Raw genomic sequence first — 21,529 nt, 5'->3', positions numbered from 1 at the left:
TAGGCAATGTAGTCTAAGCCCAACAGGCTATTTACACTGCCTTCTGTAACTAATATCATGCACTGTATTGCCCTGAGAATTCCCCCTCACAAATCCACATTACTGGATTTATACATGGGGTAAACATGCTGGTGGTGCCTTCTGAGTGTATTGAATCCTTGGAAAGCGAGATTTTGGAACAAGAGGTGTGTTGTGCTACACATGAATCTGCAACAGGGAAATCCCATGGCATAGATGGCCTACCAAATAAATTCTGTAAGACCTATACGGAGTTGTTGGCCCCGAAATTAGCAGAACTATTTAACTCTGCACTATCTGAAAGTATGCTGCCATTTTCTACGCAAGAGGCACTCTTTGTTTCCCTCCCCAAGCCGCGAAGCGACCCCTTAGATGTCACCTCTCACAGACGCCTGGCCATGCACAGCAGTACTTACAAGATTCTAATTAAGATTTTAGCAACACATCTATTGGGCGTCATACTCAAACTGATCCATTCACACCAGAATGGTTTCACACCTGGAAGGCCAGATTTCCCTCTCAACGTAAGCCAGTTACATGGATTACTAGAGGAGTCTACACTCTGCTTCCTTAGTATTAGCTTCAGAAAAGGCCTATGATATGCTCGATTGGGTCTATATGTACGTAGTGCTCCAGAAGATGAGATTGGGACATAGAGTGCTTCAGCTGATTAGACTGTTGTACTTTGAGCCGTCGATCAGGGTCAGAATAGGCCAATTCATCTCAAACTCTTTCCTCATTAAAAGAGACACACAGCACAGCTGCCCACTCTTGACCCTTCAGCGGCCACTGCTTGCTGAGTGCGATTGTTGCATAGGGGGTTAGAGTTGCTAACGTCTTCCTGGTTGCCATTTTACCAACAGCCATTTTGGGTAGGCAGCAGCATAGGTGTTGTTCTCCTGAGTGGAGAACCCTACTTAAAAGGCATGAATGTGCGGATGCGTTGCCAGCATGGCGAAGGCGTGCCAAAGGCAAGTCTGTCTGCCCACGTCGGCGCCCGTTCTGCGCCATGTGCCAGAACACCTGCCAGATTTCCTTCAGAAAGGGCCCCATGTTTATTCTACTTGTGAGAACAGCTTTGGGAGGTTAGACAATTCTGGTAAGTCGTCATCAGGTTGTTTCCCTTTTGGGTTTAATGAGCTCTATCAGAGAAGGGGCTCCCCTTGTACATCACTTAAGTTTGGGGTTGGTATCCCTTCTCCCTCGTCCAGCATGTCCACTAAACCCCATAGCACTTCAGAGAGTACCCACCTGAACAAGTAGACATCCCCAATAGAGGAAACATATAATGGGTTCCTGATCAATAACAGATCTCCAATTAAAAGCAAAACAGGGTTTGCTGAATTCACTGTGGCACACAAACCATTTGTCACGGACACCTAGGCAACTGACTCATCCAGCCTTGCCTTGGTGGATGCCATCCCCCCGGGGTATACAGTCCTTAGCATGACAGGACAGGCAGACCAGGGGGTGGTCTAGCAATCATACATAAGACAAAGAATTATTGCCTCATGGAACCTATACAGAGCACAACACCGTGTGAGGCACCGCAGTTTTCAAAGAAAACTACATTTAATAAAATCCTTTGCTGGTGTTCTAGTGTACAGAACCCCTACGACCTAGGTCCATCTTTATGATAGAACTAGCCCATTTAATTTAACCTCATCTAGGAAAAGATAACTTCACTTTCTTGGGAGATTTGAACTTCCAACTGGAAGATAATATGTATTAAGACTCAAGGGCATTTATGGACACAATGGCATGCTTTGGTCTCTCTCAATTGGTCAATGCCCCTACACATAGTGCAAATCACACGCTGGATGGAATATTCTCTAAAGATTCACAATTGAAGCTAAATAAGATATTACCACTAAACTTGATGGCCCACTATGCAGTAGGCTTCTCATCATCTTGGACGACCAAACAGGAGGTCCCAGATACCGAAAATGACAGGCTATGTAAAAGCAACTGAAAGAGATTATCAGGAGAAACCTTCCCTACTGCCCTTAGGACCAGTACAGGACTGACCATGAGGACGTGGAGTTAGTTGTACTGGAGTCCTCATCCTGGATCAGTTCTGCTGTGGATATGGTTGCCCCTTTTACAGAAACCAATAAGCACAAGAAGCTGCTAACATCTGTGTGGTTCACCAAGTGGCTTAGACAGCTTAGACAGTCCTGGCGGAGAAAATAATGAGTATGGAGGAAAAACTATGAGATACATGAAAAAGATGCATGTAAAAGTCCTTATTAGGGGACGAATCAGAACTGTTGCACTAATAAAATCATCTCTGTTCACTCCAGAGGAAGAATTCATGTGGTAAATCTGCTATCTGCTGCCAAGGATTCCACCATCTTAGAGGGATCCCGAAATTTCGGTAATAAACTGGTAGACTTTTTTCAAATAAATATTTCAATTTGACAACTCTATGGTTGAGATACTAAAACTCATACAACCGAACTTGCAGTTGGAACCTAGGGCCTCAGAAATCAGAGAGGAAAGGGAGGGGCATATATCTGCTCTATCATTCTTAACACATATGACAGTAGAACAAAGAGAGTTTCAGCTCCTTAGTATAAAGTCAGGCCCCTCTCTGACCATGCCCTCCTAAAACAATACATTTTGTCGCTAGCACTATTGCTCCTCCCCCAACAACAATCATGAATAGAGTCCTCAGTACAGGATGCAACCCACATCGGTGGAAGGAGGCTGGAGTCAGGCCATTATTGAAAAAGCCCAATCTAGATCCCAATAATCTAAAAAAACTATCACCCCATCTCCTTGCTCCCTATACCCACTCAAATTCTGGAAAAACATCTAAAAGCACATCTCATGGGCCAGGTTGAAGAACAGGGACTGCTGAATGTCTCGAAATTTGGATTAAGGAGCAACTATGGTACTGAAACTGTGTTGGCCTCAGCGGTGCACGGAATCAGATCATTCATCGACGCACCGCAGGCTGTGGCACTGATCCTATTAGATCTGCCTTTGATACCATCTCCTCGACTCTTCTGGTAGGTCGATTACATGAATTAGATATAAAAGGCTGCACATTAAAATTGCTAAAATCCTTCCTTATGGAAAGATTTCAGACTGTGAACCATTTCAAGCCTGATTCTTTCACTCTGGAATGTGGGTTCCTCAGGAATCTTCCCTGAACCCAACTTTATATAAGCTATCTGTTTCCCCACTAGCCAAACTGATTTGAACTTTTGGGCGACAGGTACTTTCATATGCTGATGACACCCAAATAACTGTGTCTATTATACAAGACATCAACGTCATATCTGCCAACTGCATGAAGGCAGTGGCTAATTTGATGAGAAATAAAAGTCTAAAACTAAATGGAGACAAGGCAGAGGTCTTAATCTTTGGCAATCAACCATCTATATGGAACAACTATCTATATAGAACAACAACTATCTATATAGAACAACAATTATCTATATAGAACAACAACTATCTATATCTATCTATATAGAACAACAACTATCTATACAGAACAACAACTATCTATATCTATATATAGAACAACAACTGATGGCCAGAGATGTTGTTATCACTGCCTTCCCCTAATGATTCAGCAAAAAATGTGGGCGTAATTGTGGACAAAAATCTGACATTTGACCTAAAGGTCAATCGCACAGTTTCAACCTGCTTTTACATTATTGAGATTCTTTGGGTTTTCCCCTATCCCGGGATCAGAGCACAAAGAAGTGGTTCTGGCACTAGTTTCTTCCCGACTTGAATACTGCAATTCCCTCTATATTGACATCAACAAGTCAGCTTTAATCAAGCTACAAACGGTACAAAATGCAGCAGGGAGACTGATACTGGACATTCCCAAATACCAGACTCTGCAGGACTGAACAAGCTGCACTGGTTACCAGTGAAAAAGTGTATCATGTTCGGAGCGTTGTGTATTGCTCATAAGGCCCTACATAGATAAGGACCTGACGCATTTGGAACTATGTTCTATTGGTATGTATCTACTAGACAGCTTCATTCAGCATATCTAAATTTGGTAGTGGTCCCCAGATTTCAGAAAGCAAGACGGTGAGGTAGAGACTTCTCGGTAGCCATGCCGAGGTATGGAACTCTCTTTCCTGTTATGTTACCAGCTAGAAGAGTCATACACCTTTTAGAAAAGCCCTGAAAACCTGTCTCTTTATGTTATAAATTGAAGTCACGCAGCTACCCAGATAGAGATCTTGCTATGCCTTTTCTCTGAATTGAACTAGCCTTTAGTACTTTGACACCTTTGGGTATTTGAGCGCTCTTATAAATCTATTTAATTTCACTTCATTCGCACTGGTGATTGAGCCCTTAGTCCATCGCCTTCATTGGTCGGGATGGGACTGGGGCATTTCTATCAATGGCGAGGCACACATTGTATCCCTTTATGTGGATGATGTACTGATATATGTAAAGATATCTACGTGGGTGTTGATGCTGTGGCACACATCTTGAGAACATTCAAAATCACCTATGGATTAGCTGAGCAAAGTTGTGCCTGTTCCCCATGAACTCCAATTGATCTGCACCTAATATAGTGGTTAAAAAGCCAGATAGCATGGGAGGCCTTCACCTTCTGATACCTTGGCAATAACATATACCATTCAAATAAGGATTTATTTGCTGGGATGTTACTGAAGTCATCATCCTCCCTTCGATCACAGATTGCGTTCTGGTGATTCCTCCCTCAGACAGTACAGGGTCGAGTCACCCATCCCAAAATGGTAGTGCTAGCAAGACTGCCTTCTACCTCTCAAAACGTAATTTCCTGGCCCAAAAGTGTATTTGGCACACTGCGTACCATGCTGGAAGGCCTAATTTGGAACAATGGGCGGCGTAAAGTTGCATTGGCCAAACTAACGGTCGTTGAAGACAAGCAAGCGTGAAGGCCCCGGATTTAGAACATTATTACCTCTGGTGAAACTTCAGTGACCTGCCCATTGGTTGACCTGTCAACATGTATTCGAGGTAGGAAACTGCAGTGTGCCTAAAGTACCATCCCAAAGCTCTTCACTATTATACCTACTGCAGGGCCATGAAGGTGCCCCCTAATATAATACCACATGCTCCAGAGATTCTCCTGAAAAGTATTCCTAGATTTCGATGAGTAAGAGGGTGGGGCTGCAGAGCTGCTGGAGAATTCGAGATCTGCTTCATAGTTGACCTGTTTCACCATGGAGCCATGATACCTTGTGACTCAATAACAGAGCAATCTGGACTCCAGGCGGGGCATTGTAAAGTTGGAGTCCCTCTGTGGCATTACTGCCACTAAGCCACCCAGCGCTCCAAACATTATTCACAGACGGGCCTAGTTGGACAATGATTTCCTGGTTGGCAGAGCTACCGCAGATCAGACTATGGCCTCCTTGTCTGAACTCTAACGTAAGAAAGGACAGATGCTGGTTGCTCCTCTACACAGAAAGAATGAGAAAGATCACTTTCCCAGCCCCACAAAATGTCTTGCAACACCAGGTTCCAGTAGATCCAGCATAACATACTCCATTCAGCTTATTTAGCCCAGGCACAGCTCAGGAAAAGTTTCATAACTGCAACATTTGACTGTCCACAAGTCCATAGTCCAAAGACAAACATAAAACACATGTTCTGTGACTGCCTACTACTGGCCCGGACATTTTGTAAGACAGTTTGCATTATTATCTAGTTTACCACTGGCTGCAAAGAGATGAGCAGCTTAAAGTGTTGCATATTTTGACTTTACAAGACTGCCCTGAAGGTGAACCTAGATCACCTTAGACAGACCTAGGTGTACTTGCATATCACTGATGTAAGTAGTATTATAAAGCTGAACCAATTTTGTAATCCTAGCTCTAGGGGGACTCCCGACAGGTGGTGTAGGAACCAACAAATATTACACCTTTAACCCTCACCATTATTGCTTATATGTGATCAGGTTTTCTGTTTTAGATCATTTTTTCTCTTTATTGTTATGTCACGGCTTAAGAGTTTTCCACGTATCCAAAACATTAAATCAATACTGCTTAATTTGGACAAGTTGATGCCACTGATTCAAATGTTCTCTTCCTCACTGCCTCATTATATTGGTCTACAGGGTCAATGTCTCAATGATTAAACCATGATATTCTATGTACATGGAGGTAAAAAAAAAAAAAAAAAGATAAACCTAGTAAAATCTGACTAAGAAAAAACAAGTCCAGAAGTAGAATCCAGTACAAGACCCAACGGCTACATTAAATAAATGCTAGGAACAAAAATACCACTGATGTGAAGAATGCAAAGTAAAATAAGGTAACAAGTGACTTGTAATGCAAACATTAACTGCAAATGACACCTTATGATTCAAACAGGATCTGATGTCACATGAAAAGACACTCTTTCATCTTGTGTTGGGAAGCTCAGAAAACAACCTATGGTTGGACCGCCATCTTGGAGATGGCAATTTATAGGGTCTGCCACACTCCCTACCCTGGAACTCATGGCATTTGTTTTGCAAACAAAGAAAAACCCAAGTTTGACATCCTCTTCCCTGCGCTACATTCTGCAGTACCACTGCCCTTCATGTCTGATGCTCCAGGCAGTTTGTAGAATACTCCTCCAAGTGACCGCAAGCCCAGAGATGCCACAGCAATCCAGGGGAGAGGATACCCAGCCATGCGCTGAGTGTAGCATTCAAACAACGTGCTGTCATGAAGCACAGGAAATGCTCCATCCTCTCTTGAAATCGTGTAATCTCTGATAAGCTCGTGGCACAGATTGGACATGTCAAGTGGACTGAAGGTCATCGGGAGCCAGACAAGGACATTACCTGTTGTGAGTGGAAGAAGAGTTGTGCAGATAATGTAGAACAAGCATTGGCAAAACCAACAGATCTAGCCTTGAGAAGCTTGTACGATAATTAATATAAATTTAATAGTGCAAGCATATGCCACATAAATAAAAATAGAACGAAGAAAATAAATTTAGCAACAAGCCTTGCAGATGTGCATTATACTTTATTATCCATTTAAAAAGCACACTTCGAATCAGCTTCGGAACAGAAAAGATGCTATCTTTAGGAGTTTGTGAACAATTTGCTCAGGCTTTGTGCAGTAAAAAAATGAAGGTAGCCAATGGCGATAAGGAGCTGATCTACAGCCCCATGAGGTATTCTGTGACAGGGTCAGAAGCAAAATGTGAGTGACAGTTTAACAGAAAAACTGATGAAGTCTGTTGACCAAAACCCATCTATGTATTATTTTTTGGCGAAAAACAGTTGTCTGGCAAGATAGATAATGCTGTCTCAAAAGCCATACCTAAAAAGGTTAGACATTACATTCATTTCTCAGCAATTTATTATAGAAACACCTACCTTTGTGGCAAGCTGTGACACTGGGGATGGAACTTCCTCTGCAGGCAACTGGTCCTTATTCTGAAAAGAAAAAACTGGTTTAAATAAAATATAACAAAAAAACATTTCTAGAAGTTTTGCCTAAAATCATCTGTGGCCGGGGAACTCTGAGTGTGACTTATCAAATTAAATATTCCAAAATGTACTCGTTTTAGTTTGTCTCTGATTTTGTTTCTTGTGCTAAGTTCGATTATGTTCTAGAAAAAAAACATAAGAATACCCATTTAGAACTGAGCTTGCAAGTAACAGGCCTTTGAGGCACAATGGGAGGGGACCAAGTATTGTACTGCTAAATATTTCTTCTTAAATCTGTTTTTGTTGTTTTACTGAGAATTAGCACAAATCCCATTTATTACACACTCTTATAACTACTGATTAAACGGTTGCTGTCAAAGTGTCAATATAACTGATACTTGTATAAACGTTTGCATCAAGTATCTGTCATATTTAGGTACATAATGCAAATGCTAATTTAATGTATACAATCAAACTATAACGCCGTTTAAGATAGTTATAGATTTAAAATAGAAAACTCTCGCCGTGCATAAGACTGGGAACCAAGCTACACGCACATCCCCATTGATAGGAAGAGCGCAGAAATAGTTTCTCCACCTCAGCATGTTAAACAAGGACTCATGACACTTATATGGCGTATTAAGTGTCAGGCAGAGAGATCCTTTTCCCGAGGAAATCATTGGCTGCTGTAAAAATCCATCAACTAGAAGACTACAGTGTTTAAAATGATCACTGTGATGCGCTACGTCTATTATACCCTAGGAGGATGGCTGCACCTTTCAGACTCAAAAGAAGAAGATACTTACAGAAATCCTGTATCAGTTATGTCCATCCGACATTTGTTTTACTCATCATGTACGATGTACTCTCAGCAACAGAACAGCACCACACTACGTCTGCTAGAAGATTATCTGGCACTGATAAAACTTCATAAAAAATAAAACTCAGTAACATGGAAAAAGCTACAAATGCCACAAAAGAAGAAGATTCAAATTACGTGATATAGGTGTGCTGATGAATTAAGGTTTCTGTGTGAACATACCTAAATTTACAAAATGGTTGCTACGGCTAAGGACAAAAGAGCTCAATGCAATAATTTGGGCAGCTCACATTGATGATTGCTAAACTCCATGCTCCAACACATTTTGCATCCGTTCTTACAGTGATACTTAACAAGAAAGTGAAAATCCCACTGGGTCTAAAACCTAGAGGTGGCATAGTGTTGCCACCTCTAGGGTTGTAAGGATAAGGTCTATAACAAATGTATGGTTGGTTGCACTTAAATGCCCCAACTGAGAAACTGGCTGGACAAAGGCATCCAGAAGATTGGTAATTTGGCTAACTACAGAATGAGAATTTACAGCAGAAGCCCGGATTACGCCACAAAAAAAACAGCTAGAATGCTGTATAACCTCATTATACCTCTGAGCACCTGGGTGATTTATAGAGGGATAGTAGCAGGTATGTATAGTATAATCCCATTATCAGCTCTACGGAACCATCATGGTAAACGTTAAATGGGAGAAGGCGACTAGAGCCAATAATTAAACAGTATTTTATTGTATTGCATTGTAGCATTTGTGTAGCAGATACCACTAGGAGGGGCACTGAAGTGCTTGCCCGCTTGGCCAGCAAGCCACATGGTGTAGGGTGTGTGGTGGAAAGGATGTTATTTTTGTTTTGAGACTATGTTACAAAAGAAAGTAACTCAATACTAATCATAACTTCACAGCCAATTGTGTATCGCACAACAAGCCTACCTTTCAGACAACTCCACAACCCACCTGCATCTCCTCAATTTCAACCAGACTCACATTCAACTACACACACATCTGATAAAAATAGCTTTTAAGCCTTTTGGAAGATAACAATAAACAAAACAACACTTTCTCTGTCCTGCAACAGTTAACACCACCAACAACAGCACACCACCCACCACTTCAAAGGGCGATACTCACTGTCCTGCGCCACAAACTCACATCATCCCCAAAAAACATTCTTTAGACCGCATGCTGATAAATGCTTGTTCCCTTTGAAAAAGACAAGTGTTACATAGTCAACCTTTTGATAGAGAACCTGACTTACTTTTCATAACTGAATCATGGGCTGGAGAAGATATGGCATTGGTTTTGCATGAGGCAATTACACCAGTCTATCAAACTGTGACATAAAATTACACAGGCAAAAGTGGCGATCCTATTTGAGGATATTTCTTTACAAGGGTGTTAGGCTTTCTTTTCAGATGCAACCCTACCCCCTCCACCAACCTTTCCATGTAACTTTCTCCCTCTCTATAGACCACAACCTAGCAATGCAACATTTCTAGACACAATCTCTAACCTTACAATATACTGAAATCTGTGCATCATTGGTGACCTGAACACATGGTTTGACAAGCCTAGTATGCCACACCCCAGAATCATCCTCACCGGCATAGACACAACCTACAACAGCTCATTCCTAATACACACACTGCAGGACACAACTAGTCATCATTTTCGGCAATTGGGACCCAGCCACATTCCAAACAATTACTACACATGGTCAGACCCCTACACTACCTTGGTGCCCCCCCCCCCCCACCCCAACACAAGATGCCACAACTCACCCCAGCAAACTCATTTTACCCACAACTGCATGTCAATCCCACAACAAGCTGAATTTGGAGGAACTAGATAATCTGCCTACCCTTACCTCTAGTACAGTTATGGTCAAAATAAATTATGTACAGTTACTATGGATGGCTCACAAGCTTTTGATCTCTTAATTCCACTGTAAAAATCTTCACATAACAAAAGCAAACACTCCTTCGGCGAATGAAGATTTAAAACAAGCATTTGCAATGCAATAGGTCTCACGTTTATTAGGGTTGCAGCTATTGGCATTGTAACCCTGCATATAACTAATGGCCTAGTAGGCTTACTGGAATATTTTTTTAAACAAGGTCCTTAAAACACAAACTACTCCCAAGTGCAAAACATATCATTGTACTCCAAAGATGCATGCTTACTGGATCATTGTCCCTTTATTACAGTCTGGGAGTCAAACAAAACGCCCATGATTTTTCACACACTTGAGGAGAGCCACCTCACACAATAATAATGATCCTCAGTCAGTCTTGAACTGAAAAAGGAGTTATAAAATATTGACCACTGTACAGCATAATCAACTGTAAGGTCTCTTTGGTGCTAGTATTAGAAATACACTCACGCACAGCTCAAGTTTCACAAACTCAAACGTGTGTACTTCATCTAGTCAGGTTTCTGCTCTGTATTCGAAGCTTGTATCACGTTATAAAAATAAAACTACAAGCTCCAGAATGGAAAGCAGAAAAAAAACAAAATGAGCAAATCACACATCGAACTAGGGAGCTGGAAAACTCTACAATTAATACTCCAAGGACTGGTTTCCAGCTTGTATCCCGTTATAAAAATAAAACTACAAGTCCCAGAATGAATATGTGTGCTGCAAAGTCAGAACAGAGTGTATATAGTGTAACAATGTCAAAGTAACTCTGGTGATTAATGTTCTTTCTGGAGAGCGAACACAATTTTGTCTAATGGGAGCTTGGACTCATAAGGTAGCACAGAGGGTTAATGCACCTGCTGCATAGAACATGTACTTGGCAAATCACAAAGTGCATAGAATGTAAAAATGGCAAATTAACTCTGGCGATTTATGTTCTTTATGGAGAGAGAACATACTTTTATTTAGTAAAACCTTTGAGTTATCATAAGGTAGCACAGAGGGTTAGTATGCCTGCTGCAAAGAACGTGTACTAAGCAGATCAGAGTGCATAAAATGTAAAAAAGTCAAAATAACTCTGGTAATTAATGTTCTTTCTGGTGAGAGAACGTACTTTTGTCTAATGGAAGCTTGGTCTCTTTATAAGGTAGTGCAGAGGGTTAATGTTCTTTCTAGAGAGAGCACGTACTTTTGTCCAGTGGAAGCTTGGACTCATAAGGTAGCGCAGAGGGTTAGTGTGCCTGCTGCACAGAAAGTGTGCTAGGCAAATCACAAAGTGCATATCATGTGAAAATGACAAAATAACTGGTGATTTATGTTCTTTCTGGAGAGAGAACGTACTTTTTTCCTAGTGGAAGCTTGGAGTATCATAAGGTAGCGCAGAGGGTTACTATGCCTGCTGCAAAGAACGTGTACTAAGCATAATGTAAAAACGATACTGCTGATCAAGTTGGCAATCTGAGCGCTGAGAGCGCCATGGCAGCCACACGAAGCGTGGGTAAAAGAAAAAAGTAGTTTGCCCCATGCTTAAGTATATCAGCAACTGAGCAATTATCCCTGTAACAGGGTCAGTGTTCCAAAGCAGTAACCAAACCAACCCAAGGTAGGACAAATGTAAAGCATTTACAATGACAAAGTGATTTTTGAAAGGCAAGCCCACAAACAAATGAAAGTGATGGGTATGAGGTGGGCATGGTTAAAAGCCCCCAATACTTACAACAGGTCAAAGTGCTTGCGTTCTCAACCTAAAAAGACCAAGAAACAAACTGCTAAGCTGCATTGTAACTGACTTTTGTGGCAAACTGGCAAATCGTTACACAACTAAAGCAAACATGCTGGATTCATACTTAACCAACAAAAAAACACAACCCATCTTTAACAAACCCTTTCTCTAAGGGAAGGGTAACACAGCTGCTACACTCCTTCAAAACGATATCACCATCTGAATTTATGGATCTTGTCAAAGCGAGCAAGCCAACAGCCTGCCCCTGAAGCTTTTCCACCTCAAATCTTAAAAACATTTTCTTAACAACTTCAGCCGCCATCCGAGTCAGATCACTCATGAATAACTCTTTAACCACAGATTTCCTCAAGCACTTAAAAAAGGCACATACACGCCTGTTAATAAAGAAAACTAACCTAGATACTAAAGAGTCAAGCAAGAACAGACCTATATGGCAAATACATAATTCCTGGGCAAACTGACAGAAAGAGCATTCTTCTTCCAAATGTCACAGTTCACTGAAGACAATTCACTGATTTCCGACTTCTAAACTGGATTCTGTCCAGGGAGAGGCACTGAATCAGCTCTAATCCCAATATGGGATAACCTTAAGATCTGTAGATCAGAACGGGTTGCTGCCCTTCTTCCCTTGGACCTTTTGGTGGTTTTTCACAGAGCTTATCATGACATACTAATCCAAAAACTGGAGGCAGACGGAAAGGACACAGCTCTTGCCATGATCACATCCTACCACAAACAGAACAAATATCATCCATACTTCTCCATTCTCTTCAAAACCACACAGCATTAAAACAGGAATGCCTCAAGACACAATCATTCCACCCATGTATTTCAACATGCACATGATATCACTACCAGAACTGATCAATGATTTTCACTTTACTTGCTTTAACTATGCAGACAAAACGCAGGTGCCGAAATTGAAAAATCTAAAATCTCCAATTGCCTCCAGGCCGTTGAGCAATGCATAAAATGGAGCCACCTCAAAATGAATGCGTCTAAAACTAAAATGCTCATCTGTGGTGACTGGAAAACCTATGATCCGCTCTCCACGTGGCCGGATGATCTTGGACCAGTGCCAAAAATATCCCAGGAGGTAAGAAACCTCATAATTACAATGGATGCCAAGCTATAAACGAATGCCCAAGTGGACGAGATACCCAAATCAAGCTTTCTTACAAAGAAAACGCTGCAGCAAATTCCTGCACCAAGGAGTTACCCACAAGGTCCAAGCAACAATCTCTCAGGTTGTCTCAGAACTGGATTCCACTATACCATGGCTCACCTATATCAACTATAATATTACAGAGAATTCAGAACTCTGCTGCTTGACTCCTACTACATATAAAGCCAAAGGCATGCTTCTCCCCTGGCTTGATAGTCCTACGTTGGTTACTACCATACAAGAAAAAACATAAGTGGAACATCTTTCTCCGTTCAAGCAGCAAAACTATGGAATTCCCTACCCACAAACATATGCTTCAATGACCACCATTTCCGCTTCAGACAATTAAGCTCTTCCCTACATGACCCCTATACTCACAACACAACAGTGTAACACAACACTATGTTCAAAACATTACAACATTTGCTGCATGTGCATATATATATGTATATATGAGTGTGTAGGCGCATATGTGGATAATGTGCATATGTGTTTACACCGCTGCACGCATATATAAATATGTATCTATAGAGATATTATGGGTATGTACATATATGGAGACATGTGGGACTATACTTCATATAGGGATGTCACTGTACTCTCTAGGTATATGTGAAAACATGCATATATATGTTTTCTATGTCTATATTCATATATTTAAAAAAATAACTACTCCATAGTTAAGACATTTACATCCTTCAGTATCTCATTGTATTTTTAAAAAATATATATGCGGACGAGTATTAGCATATAGGTTTGTGCCCCTTTCTAAGATAATACATATATATCACAGTAGTGGATATAAATATGATTAGAGGGAAAAGTAACTATAACACAAATATATATATATATATATATATATATATATATATATAAAAAGGGATTTGTTTTGACTTATACTGGGTGCTCCCTTGTGCCTGGACAACACTAAACCTCTCTGATGAGCTCTCATGAGAACGAAACACGCGTCAGGGGTTGCCTTTACTCATTCCAGGTTGGCTTGGATGGTATTTTACCAGTCCAAAGCTGTAATACAGTGCCTGGAGTGGTAAATGGCTTTTGTCATTTTACAGCTCGGCAAGGTTGACACTGTGTCAAATCTATGCTTAAAGACTTTGCTGTACAAATGGCAAAAGACTTTGTCACTTTCTAGCTCTGCGTGGATAGCACTCTGCTGATCCTATGCTTAAAAACTTTGCTAGATAAACAGGCATTTGAGGTGAGCAAATCTAGAGTGTCGGTGGTGTTGCAGGGTGCTCCTTACTAGAGCTGCTCTCCACCTAAACATGGGAACTACCCAGAGTTCTCTATTCTTTTTTGTGTGTTATATATATATATATATATATATATATATATATACACACACACACACACACACACACACACACACACACACACACAGAGGTATGTCTAAACATGTAACTTATTACAAGCATGAACATAAGGGTTGAATACAGATATACAGGGATTTATTCATTGTACATCAATATTAATAATACTCATATGTGTATGGTATCTATATTAATAAACAGCTCGATCTAGATGTGTGGGTATGTCTGTATGTATACATATATTTTATTTCAGTTATAGCAAAAAAGAGAATTAAGGAAATAAATATGCATATTTGTACTGTGCATATATCAATACATTTATTTATTTTGGATTACGTATATGTATGTAATAGCACATAATAAATACATCTTATTTACATAAAATATAACTGGAATATTTTGCTGCTTCTATGGACATATTTTGTGTGTGTGTGTGTGTGTGTGTGTGTGTGTGCACGTGCACATATTTATTACCTACTGGCTGGCAGTCACCAGCAGATAGTTATAGTTAGGTCTGCCCTTCCATAGACAGAGCATTTTTGGGATAATAACTTTGGCCCAGTTTGATGAATCTTCAAGAAACTTTCCAAAGAAAAGGTTCATTTAGTTTAGCGTCTTCCCAGAAGGTTTTGGGGTCATCTGTCACTCAGGGGCCGAGAACATGAAATCTCCATGCATTTTCCACAGATTTCTTTAGCCACGGCTTGAATGCTGAATGTCATTACACTAAACTCTAGATCTTGGTTTGCAGATTGTGCTTTTTGTAATCTGAGAGAGTCCAGTGGGAGTCCCACGGGAGTCCAAATTTAAAAATAGAGGCCTGTGATTGGTCAACATGTCTGTTTTCCAATGAGCCTTCAAGCTCTTCTGCGTGCGAGAGGCTCCCGCGAGTTTCGCAAGCGCTCTGATTGGCTGGCTGTTGGAATGCTACAAATGAAATGACAGCCATTGCTGTTTACTGAGAAAGATTCGAGGTGTTGATGAAATGAAACAAAAAAGCAATATAAGGGGCACCAGAAAGGCATGCTGTTCCACTAAGTTTAGAGAGGAGGTGTCTAAAGGACAACTACTGTGAATTAAATAAATGTATATTGTTTTTAACTAATTTTTATAATCTTGCGGAGCTCTTTCGCGATTGTGACTAGTAAAAATTAGCATATGAATTCACAGTACATTCTACTAGTAGGAATGGATAATGTGCTGCTTGTTGTTGAAAGACCGTGTACAAGAGTGTGACTACTGTGATGAGGAAATGCTTAATTCTTATTTTTAAAAACATTTTTAAATTACGATCTCGTGAGACTCTCACAAGAGCTGGCGAAATATATGGGCGAGAGCAAGCGTTCAAGTGCTTCCACTCTCACTAGAGCCTCACAACAGTTTGTTAGTAGGAAAAAAGGGAAACAACATGGATCATGATAATTTAGGGTAGCTCTGAAAACAGCTAATTTTGTTAACAGTTTTTGACAACTAAAAAATGTTTTGTGCTTTCAAACATTGCAAATTTTTGGGTATTTTAATTTTATTTTAAAGAAGGGCAGAACTAAAACACACCTTCAGGTGTGAAACAAATAACAGCATGTTCTTAAAGACAAAAAGGAGAACATTTCACACAAAAAACAGTTACAAAATAATGCTATTGTCTAGGGGCATTTGTGCTCTTAGACATGCTTGTCCCTGAAGAAAAAAATGATCTGCTTGCGGACTTAAGCCAAGTCCCAAAATGGCTGCCAACATTTCTTGTTTGAAGTGTTGACAGGCAATCACATCTCAGCAGGAGATCTCCCTTGATCCATGGCCTTAAATATACAAATGTATTTTCCCTTTAATTTCTAGAAAACTCTTAAAAGGAATTACACTAAATACAAAAAAAAGCATGATCTGCAGACCAAAAGCTACTTTTTTTTTTCCAAATTTGGTGTAATTCCGCCCAGCGGTTCGGGCTGCAGGAATGTCTAAAGAGTCTATGACAGTGGTCCCAACCTTTTGACTTTTGGGAACCCACAATTTATCATCAGTGGAACCCAAGGACTCCCACTGAATCAATATTGGAATCCAGGGACCCCAACACGGAGTCATTACTGGAAGCTGAGGACCTCAGCCTAAAAATTGCAGATGATTTTAACTGCAAAACAATGCACAACAAATATAGAAACAAGAATTCAAACACATGCACAAATGATAATAAATTTTATTTAACTGGCGTTCAAATATAAATAAAAACTATTTTTTTTTAAATAATTTTAATAGGAAGGTAGGAGTTTTTCTAAATTCAAATGAAGCCACACATTGTCCGTTCTATATTCTATTTGATGCACCTGTATTGCTCCCACAAATCAATCTCAGGACACTAATTTAGTTTTTAGCCTCCAATTTCAAATTCATTGACATTTACAGTATGTTTGAAAATGTTCAGCTGTACATTTGGCCACTGTATTTATATACACTTTATTAATCTGTTAATATTATTTAATTCTGTAAACAGTCACGGACCCCCAGAGATCCACAGACCAAAGGTTGGGAACCACTGGTCTATGGAAATTAACATGGGAAACACACTTTGTTGACTCTCCCCTCACCCCCCCTTTTTTGTCGGGCCCACTTGACGGATCATCCGGAAACTTTCTATGCACAAGAAGACCCTAGAGGGCACATTTTTTGGCAACTTTTGTGAAGATTCTTCAAACGGTGCCAAAGATCTAGTCAAGTCAAAAAAAAGTTTTTTCTATGGCAACTAGGTCCCAACTATAACTACCTACTGGCTACCGGTGACAAGTGCATATATGCTACTCCAAATTACAATTTACAACATACCCTTTCTAATCCACTCCCATCATTCTATACCTACCCCAAACACTGCTAAACAGATTAGAACTCAAGAGCATACATTTCACCAACTTACAACTACTCCACCAGGAAAAAAAACATATATTACTAGTGTACTGTTTATCTTTAACTCTTACCTTGGGTTCTGGAGTAGAATAAAAAATTACCTAGCTATCGTAAAGGAAAGTTTAAATTCATTTAAGGACACGGAGGCGAGGATTAGGCTTTATCTTTCTTCACTTTATTCGAACAGCAGCATTAAACAAGGGTGTAAAGCGGCAAACTACTTTTCCCAGCAGACAGAAAAGAAACAACATCAACAAAGGACTTCCTCTTCATCCAATCGGCAATCGGCCAACGCCTGACGAGCCCAACTCCACGTCTTCCCCCTCCTTTCTTCCTGCGACCACTCTCTAGGCCGAATCTTCCTACTCCTGTTTTGAAGTCTCCGTGCCCGTCAAGAACCGACTGATTAATATCAAACCTTACTAATTTACTGTCTCAAACAAGCCACATAAAAAATGCTAACATTTCAACATGACGCATTTAGAACCAAAAAACATGAATTTGTTTAAAATACCAGTGGTTTAAAATGTATCTTCCGGTGTAGACACAGAATTTACAAGACAGTTTACCCACCTGAAATAGGGCGGGGTCTTTATATGAAGAGAAGAGGGAGGGACTAATCCTCGCCTCCATGCCCTTAATAGAACTGAAACTTTCCCTGACAATAGCTAGGAGATGTTCCATTCTATGTCAGGACCGGAGGCGAGGATTAGGCTAATTTAAAGCTTATCGACCAAATAGCGAGGCCACTGTTTGAATAGGTCTAAACCAGAAGTTCCTGAAGGTAGAATCAGAAGACCAGGCCGCTGCCATAAGGATATCCTCCAAACGAGCCCCAAGGTCCAAGCATTAGAAGCCATTGCGCCTCTCGCGGAATGGGCTCCAAAAATAAATTTATCTATCCCTGCTTCACTCATCGCCCATCTAACCCACCTAGCGATCGTAGGAGACGTCACCGCTTTATGGGGTTTCGTTAGAGCGATGAGAAGTTGATCCTCTGCGTGTGGTCTAAGATCATTAGTCATGGCTTCATAAGCCTTAATAGTTTTGACTACGCATAGTTTAGGAATCTCTGGGAATCGCGGGTAAGAAATCATACGAAAGTTAGATTTAGTACGTCTATGAATATGAAATGTGACCCCATCTGGAGTAAATACTCTATCTGTTAAGTCTAAGGCCCTGACATCTGAGACCCTGCGACACGATAGAAGGCAGAGAAGGGTTGCTAGCTTGGCTGAGATTTGCTCCCTGGAAAGGTATTTATTGGACAGCCAATTTCGGAAAAGAGTCAAAACCTTATTAACATCTCAGATGGAAGAATACCGTGGTTGGGGTGGGGGGTGTAGGGACAGTCTAATGCCCTTTAGAAGTTTGCAAACCATGGGGTGTTGCCCTGTGGGAGAACCTTCAATCGGACAGTGGCCAGCGGAAGTAGCGGAACAGAATATATTTCTCGATTTATAAGCCATCCCTTCTCAATTGAGGGACACAAAAAAAATTATTATATGGAAAACGCCTGCCCCCATGGGATCCATAAGTCGTTGAAGGCACCAACCCAACCAGCGTTTCTATGCAGAGTTGTACCTCCTGTTAGTACTCTCCGGCCAGGCTCTGGCGAGGAGGGCGGCAGCCGTTGCCGAAATTCCTGGGATCTTCCAATGTTCCCGGTAATCCTCCATGCCATCAAGTTGAGCCCTCCCCTCTCTATGAGAGGGTGGGGAACACCCGACAGACCGAGTGGGAGATTTGGAAGCAGGGTTAGACGGATTGGAAAATCCCAAGAAAGTTCCATCAGAACTGGAAACCAGGCTTGAGATTTCCAAATCGGCGTGATCAGCATCAGATCCGCCTGCTGCCTCTGGAGTTGGGATGATACCCTCATTATCATTGCTAAGGGGGGAAAACCATAACCTTCTTCCTGGGACCAATCCTGGAGGAATGCGTCCGCGGCTATCGCCCCGGGATCCGGTCTCCAACTGCAGTACTTGTCAAGTTGATGATCCAGACGGGACACAAAAAGATCCACTGAGAAAAGGACCCCATCTGGCCTGGATCACTTGAAAGACTCGTGCATGAAGCTTCCAGAGTCTTGCGTCGTGCCAATGACGGGAATGCCAATCTGCCACTTGATTGGAGGCTCCCGGGAGGTGTTCTGCCACCACCGAAATCTGATGGGTGAGACAATACTCCCAGAAGGATCTCGCTAGATCAGAAAGAGCCTTGAGCGGGTGCCACCCAGATGGTTGATATAACGCACATTGTCCACTTTCAACAAGACACCGCATTGCGGTTTGTCCTTCGCCCAGCACTGCACTGCAAAAGAGCCTGCCAGGAGTTCCAGGCGATTGATATGGAGGGAGCATTCGTCTGAAGACCACACTCCGCCTGTGACAAATTCCCCACAGCGTGCTTCCCAGCCTTTGGCGCTGGTGTCAGATTCCATGACCAAATCCGGTTGTGAACCGAAAATGGCGCGGCCCTTTCATGCTTCCATGTGAGTAATCCACCATTGGATTTCCTCCTTGGCCTCGTCCGAGAGAGGAACCACTTGAGAATAAGTGAGACACGTCTGCAAATGGGAAATCTTTAACTGTTGAAGGGTCCAATAGTGGAGGGGGCCTGGAAAGAAAATCGCCTGGATGGATGAGGAGAGCAGGCCTACAATACGAGCCAGGTTGCGAAGGGAAGTTCTTCCCTTGGCCAGAGTCCGTCTAAGTTTGTGTCGTATTTTGGACAGTTTGCAAGCTGGGAGACTGAGGGGGGCTCTGACAGAATCCACCATGAAGCCCAGGAATAGGAGTGAATGGGCTGGAGTGAGAACTGACTTTGATTTGTTGCTTTGTTGATAACAAAGCTTAGGGATTCCAAAAGATGAATAGACGACTGAATATGAAGAGAGAGACAGTGGCGAAGCATTTAATAGGTTGCTGACTTAACAGCTCAAAAAGTGAATGTGTCTTTATCAGAACGAAATGTGTGCCAAAACACCACCTGGACTGGACAACAGACAAGCTACTGGGTGCAATGCTAAGAGCAGACTTAAGGTGGTAGAAATGTGCTCGCTCTCCATGAGCAATGTTTACATGTTCTAGTGTAATAAATTTGGTTATTGGTTGAGGGGATGGAAACTCCACTCCGGAAAAAAACACTATCCTTGTCAAGGTGAACCACAAAAGTCACTAAAGTAAACTGTGCTTAACCCTCTGTCACTTCGCACAAAAGCAGTCAGTCAATACAAGAAAAATCCCAAACCAATTCAGATAAGAGTACATTTCAATAAATACAAAGACACCACAACACAAAAATCCAATCAGTAGAACCAGAGATATGCGGTTTTAAAGTTATAGAGATAGATATAACTCCTAAAAGCACTAAGTGCCACTCTCGGTCATCTGGTTGTGCTAGACCAGGAGAAGTCACAAGTTTAGACCGACAGTGATGGAGTTTGGGCTGCATACAGGGACCAGTTTAGTCTCGCTGAAGAAGTTACCTTCTTGAGTCCAGGAGAAGAGCTCTGGTTGCTGTGTAAGAGGCAGCTAGGGGCATGGAGGGAATTGCAGATAGTCATAGCTGTAGCGTGAAGAGCACACCTTGCGCTGTGAATGATTATCACAGTAGCACAAAGATCCAGTCGGGCATCACAGACGGCCACTGCTGGAGCTTCGTGTTAGCAGTCACTGTGTGGTGTCACTGCTATAGCATGAAGTGCAGATCTCAAGTTGCCGATCATCACTGGTGGCCGCGGTGCTGCGAAGAGTTGAATTTAAATGAGCTTCACATTGGCTGATGTTGTGGGCAGCAGAGAAAGGACCCGTTAAGTGCTGCAAATGGCACAAAATGTCAGGATTTCGCATTTCTTCTCAGAGGAGCTCAACTGAAGCCAGCCAATGGTGCAGGACCTGGGTAGGCACCTCTTGGGGATCAGGAACACACTCCAGCTGAGGCCAGGAGGTCTCAAGCAGGTCCAGTGACCCTTGGAGTCACTCAGGATAGCATGGGATAATGGAAGCAGGTTGAAAAACAATAGTCTGGAGAGAGTTCTTAAGCTGCCTTAAATGGCAGATCTGAAAAAACACTGGCTAAAATCATAAATATGTTTTGGTCCCAAAAAATACATATGCCATAGTAGTCCTCAGCACTGAAGGGAACTATGTTCTTGTGAAAAAGCAGATTTACAGCACTCACAATTAAGTTAGCGAATGGCTGAACTGGGATAACCTATTGCCCCCTGCTGTATG

The 21,529-nt window shown here is 41.6% G+C and overlaps 1 protein-coding gene across 4 annotated transcripts in view; it reads right to left on the bottom strand.

Moving 5' to 3' along the window:
• TDRP (testis development related protein) overlaps positions 1-21,529 on the bottom strand; it is a 430,472-nt gene that overhangs the window by 137,931 nt on the left and 271,012 nt on the right. For all 4 annotated transcript variants that reach the window (XM_069235830.1, XM_069235831.1, XM_069235832.1 and 1 more), the window contains one exon: positions 7,361-7,420. In XM_069235830.1, the coding sequence (XP_069091931.1) occupies positions 7,361-7,420 (60 nt within the window). The remainder of the gene's footprint in view (positions 1-7,360; positions 7,421-21,529) is intronic.

The sequence above is a fragment of the Pleurodeles waltl genome, chromosome 5 (genome assembly GCF_031143425.1).
Source record: "Pleurodeles waltl isolate 20211129_DDA chromosome 5, aPleWal1.hap1.20221129, whole genome shotgun sequence".
Classification (NCBI taxonomy): Eukaryota; Metazoa; Chordata; class Amphibia; order Caudata; family Salamandridae; genus Pleurodeles; species Pleurodeles waltl.
This window is presented reverse-complemented; position numbering and strand designations above follow the sequence as displayed.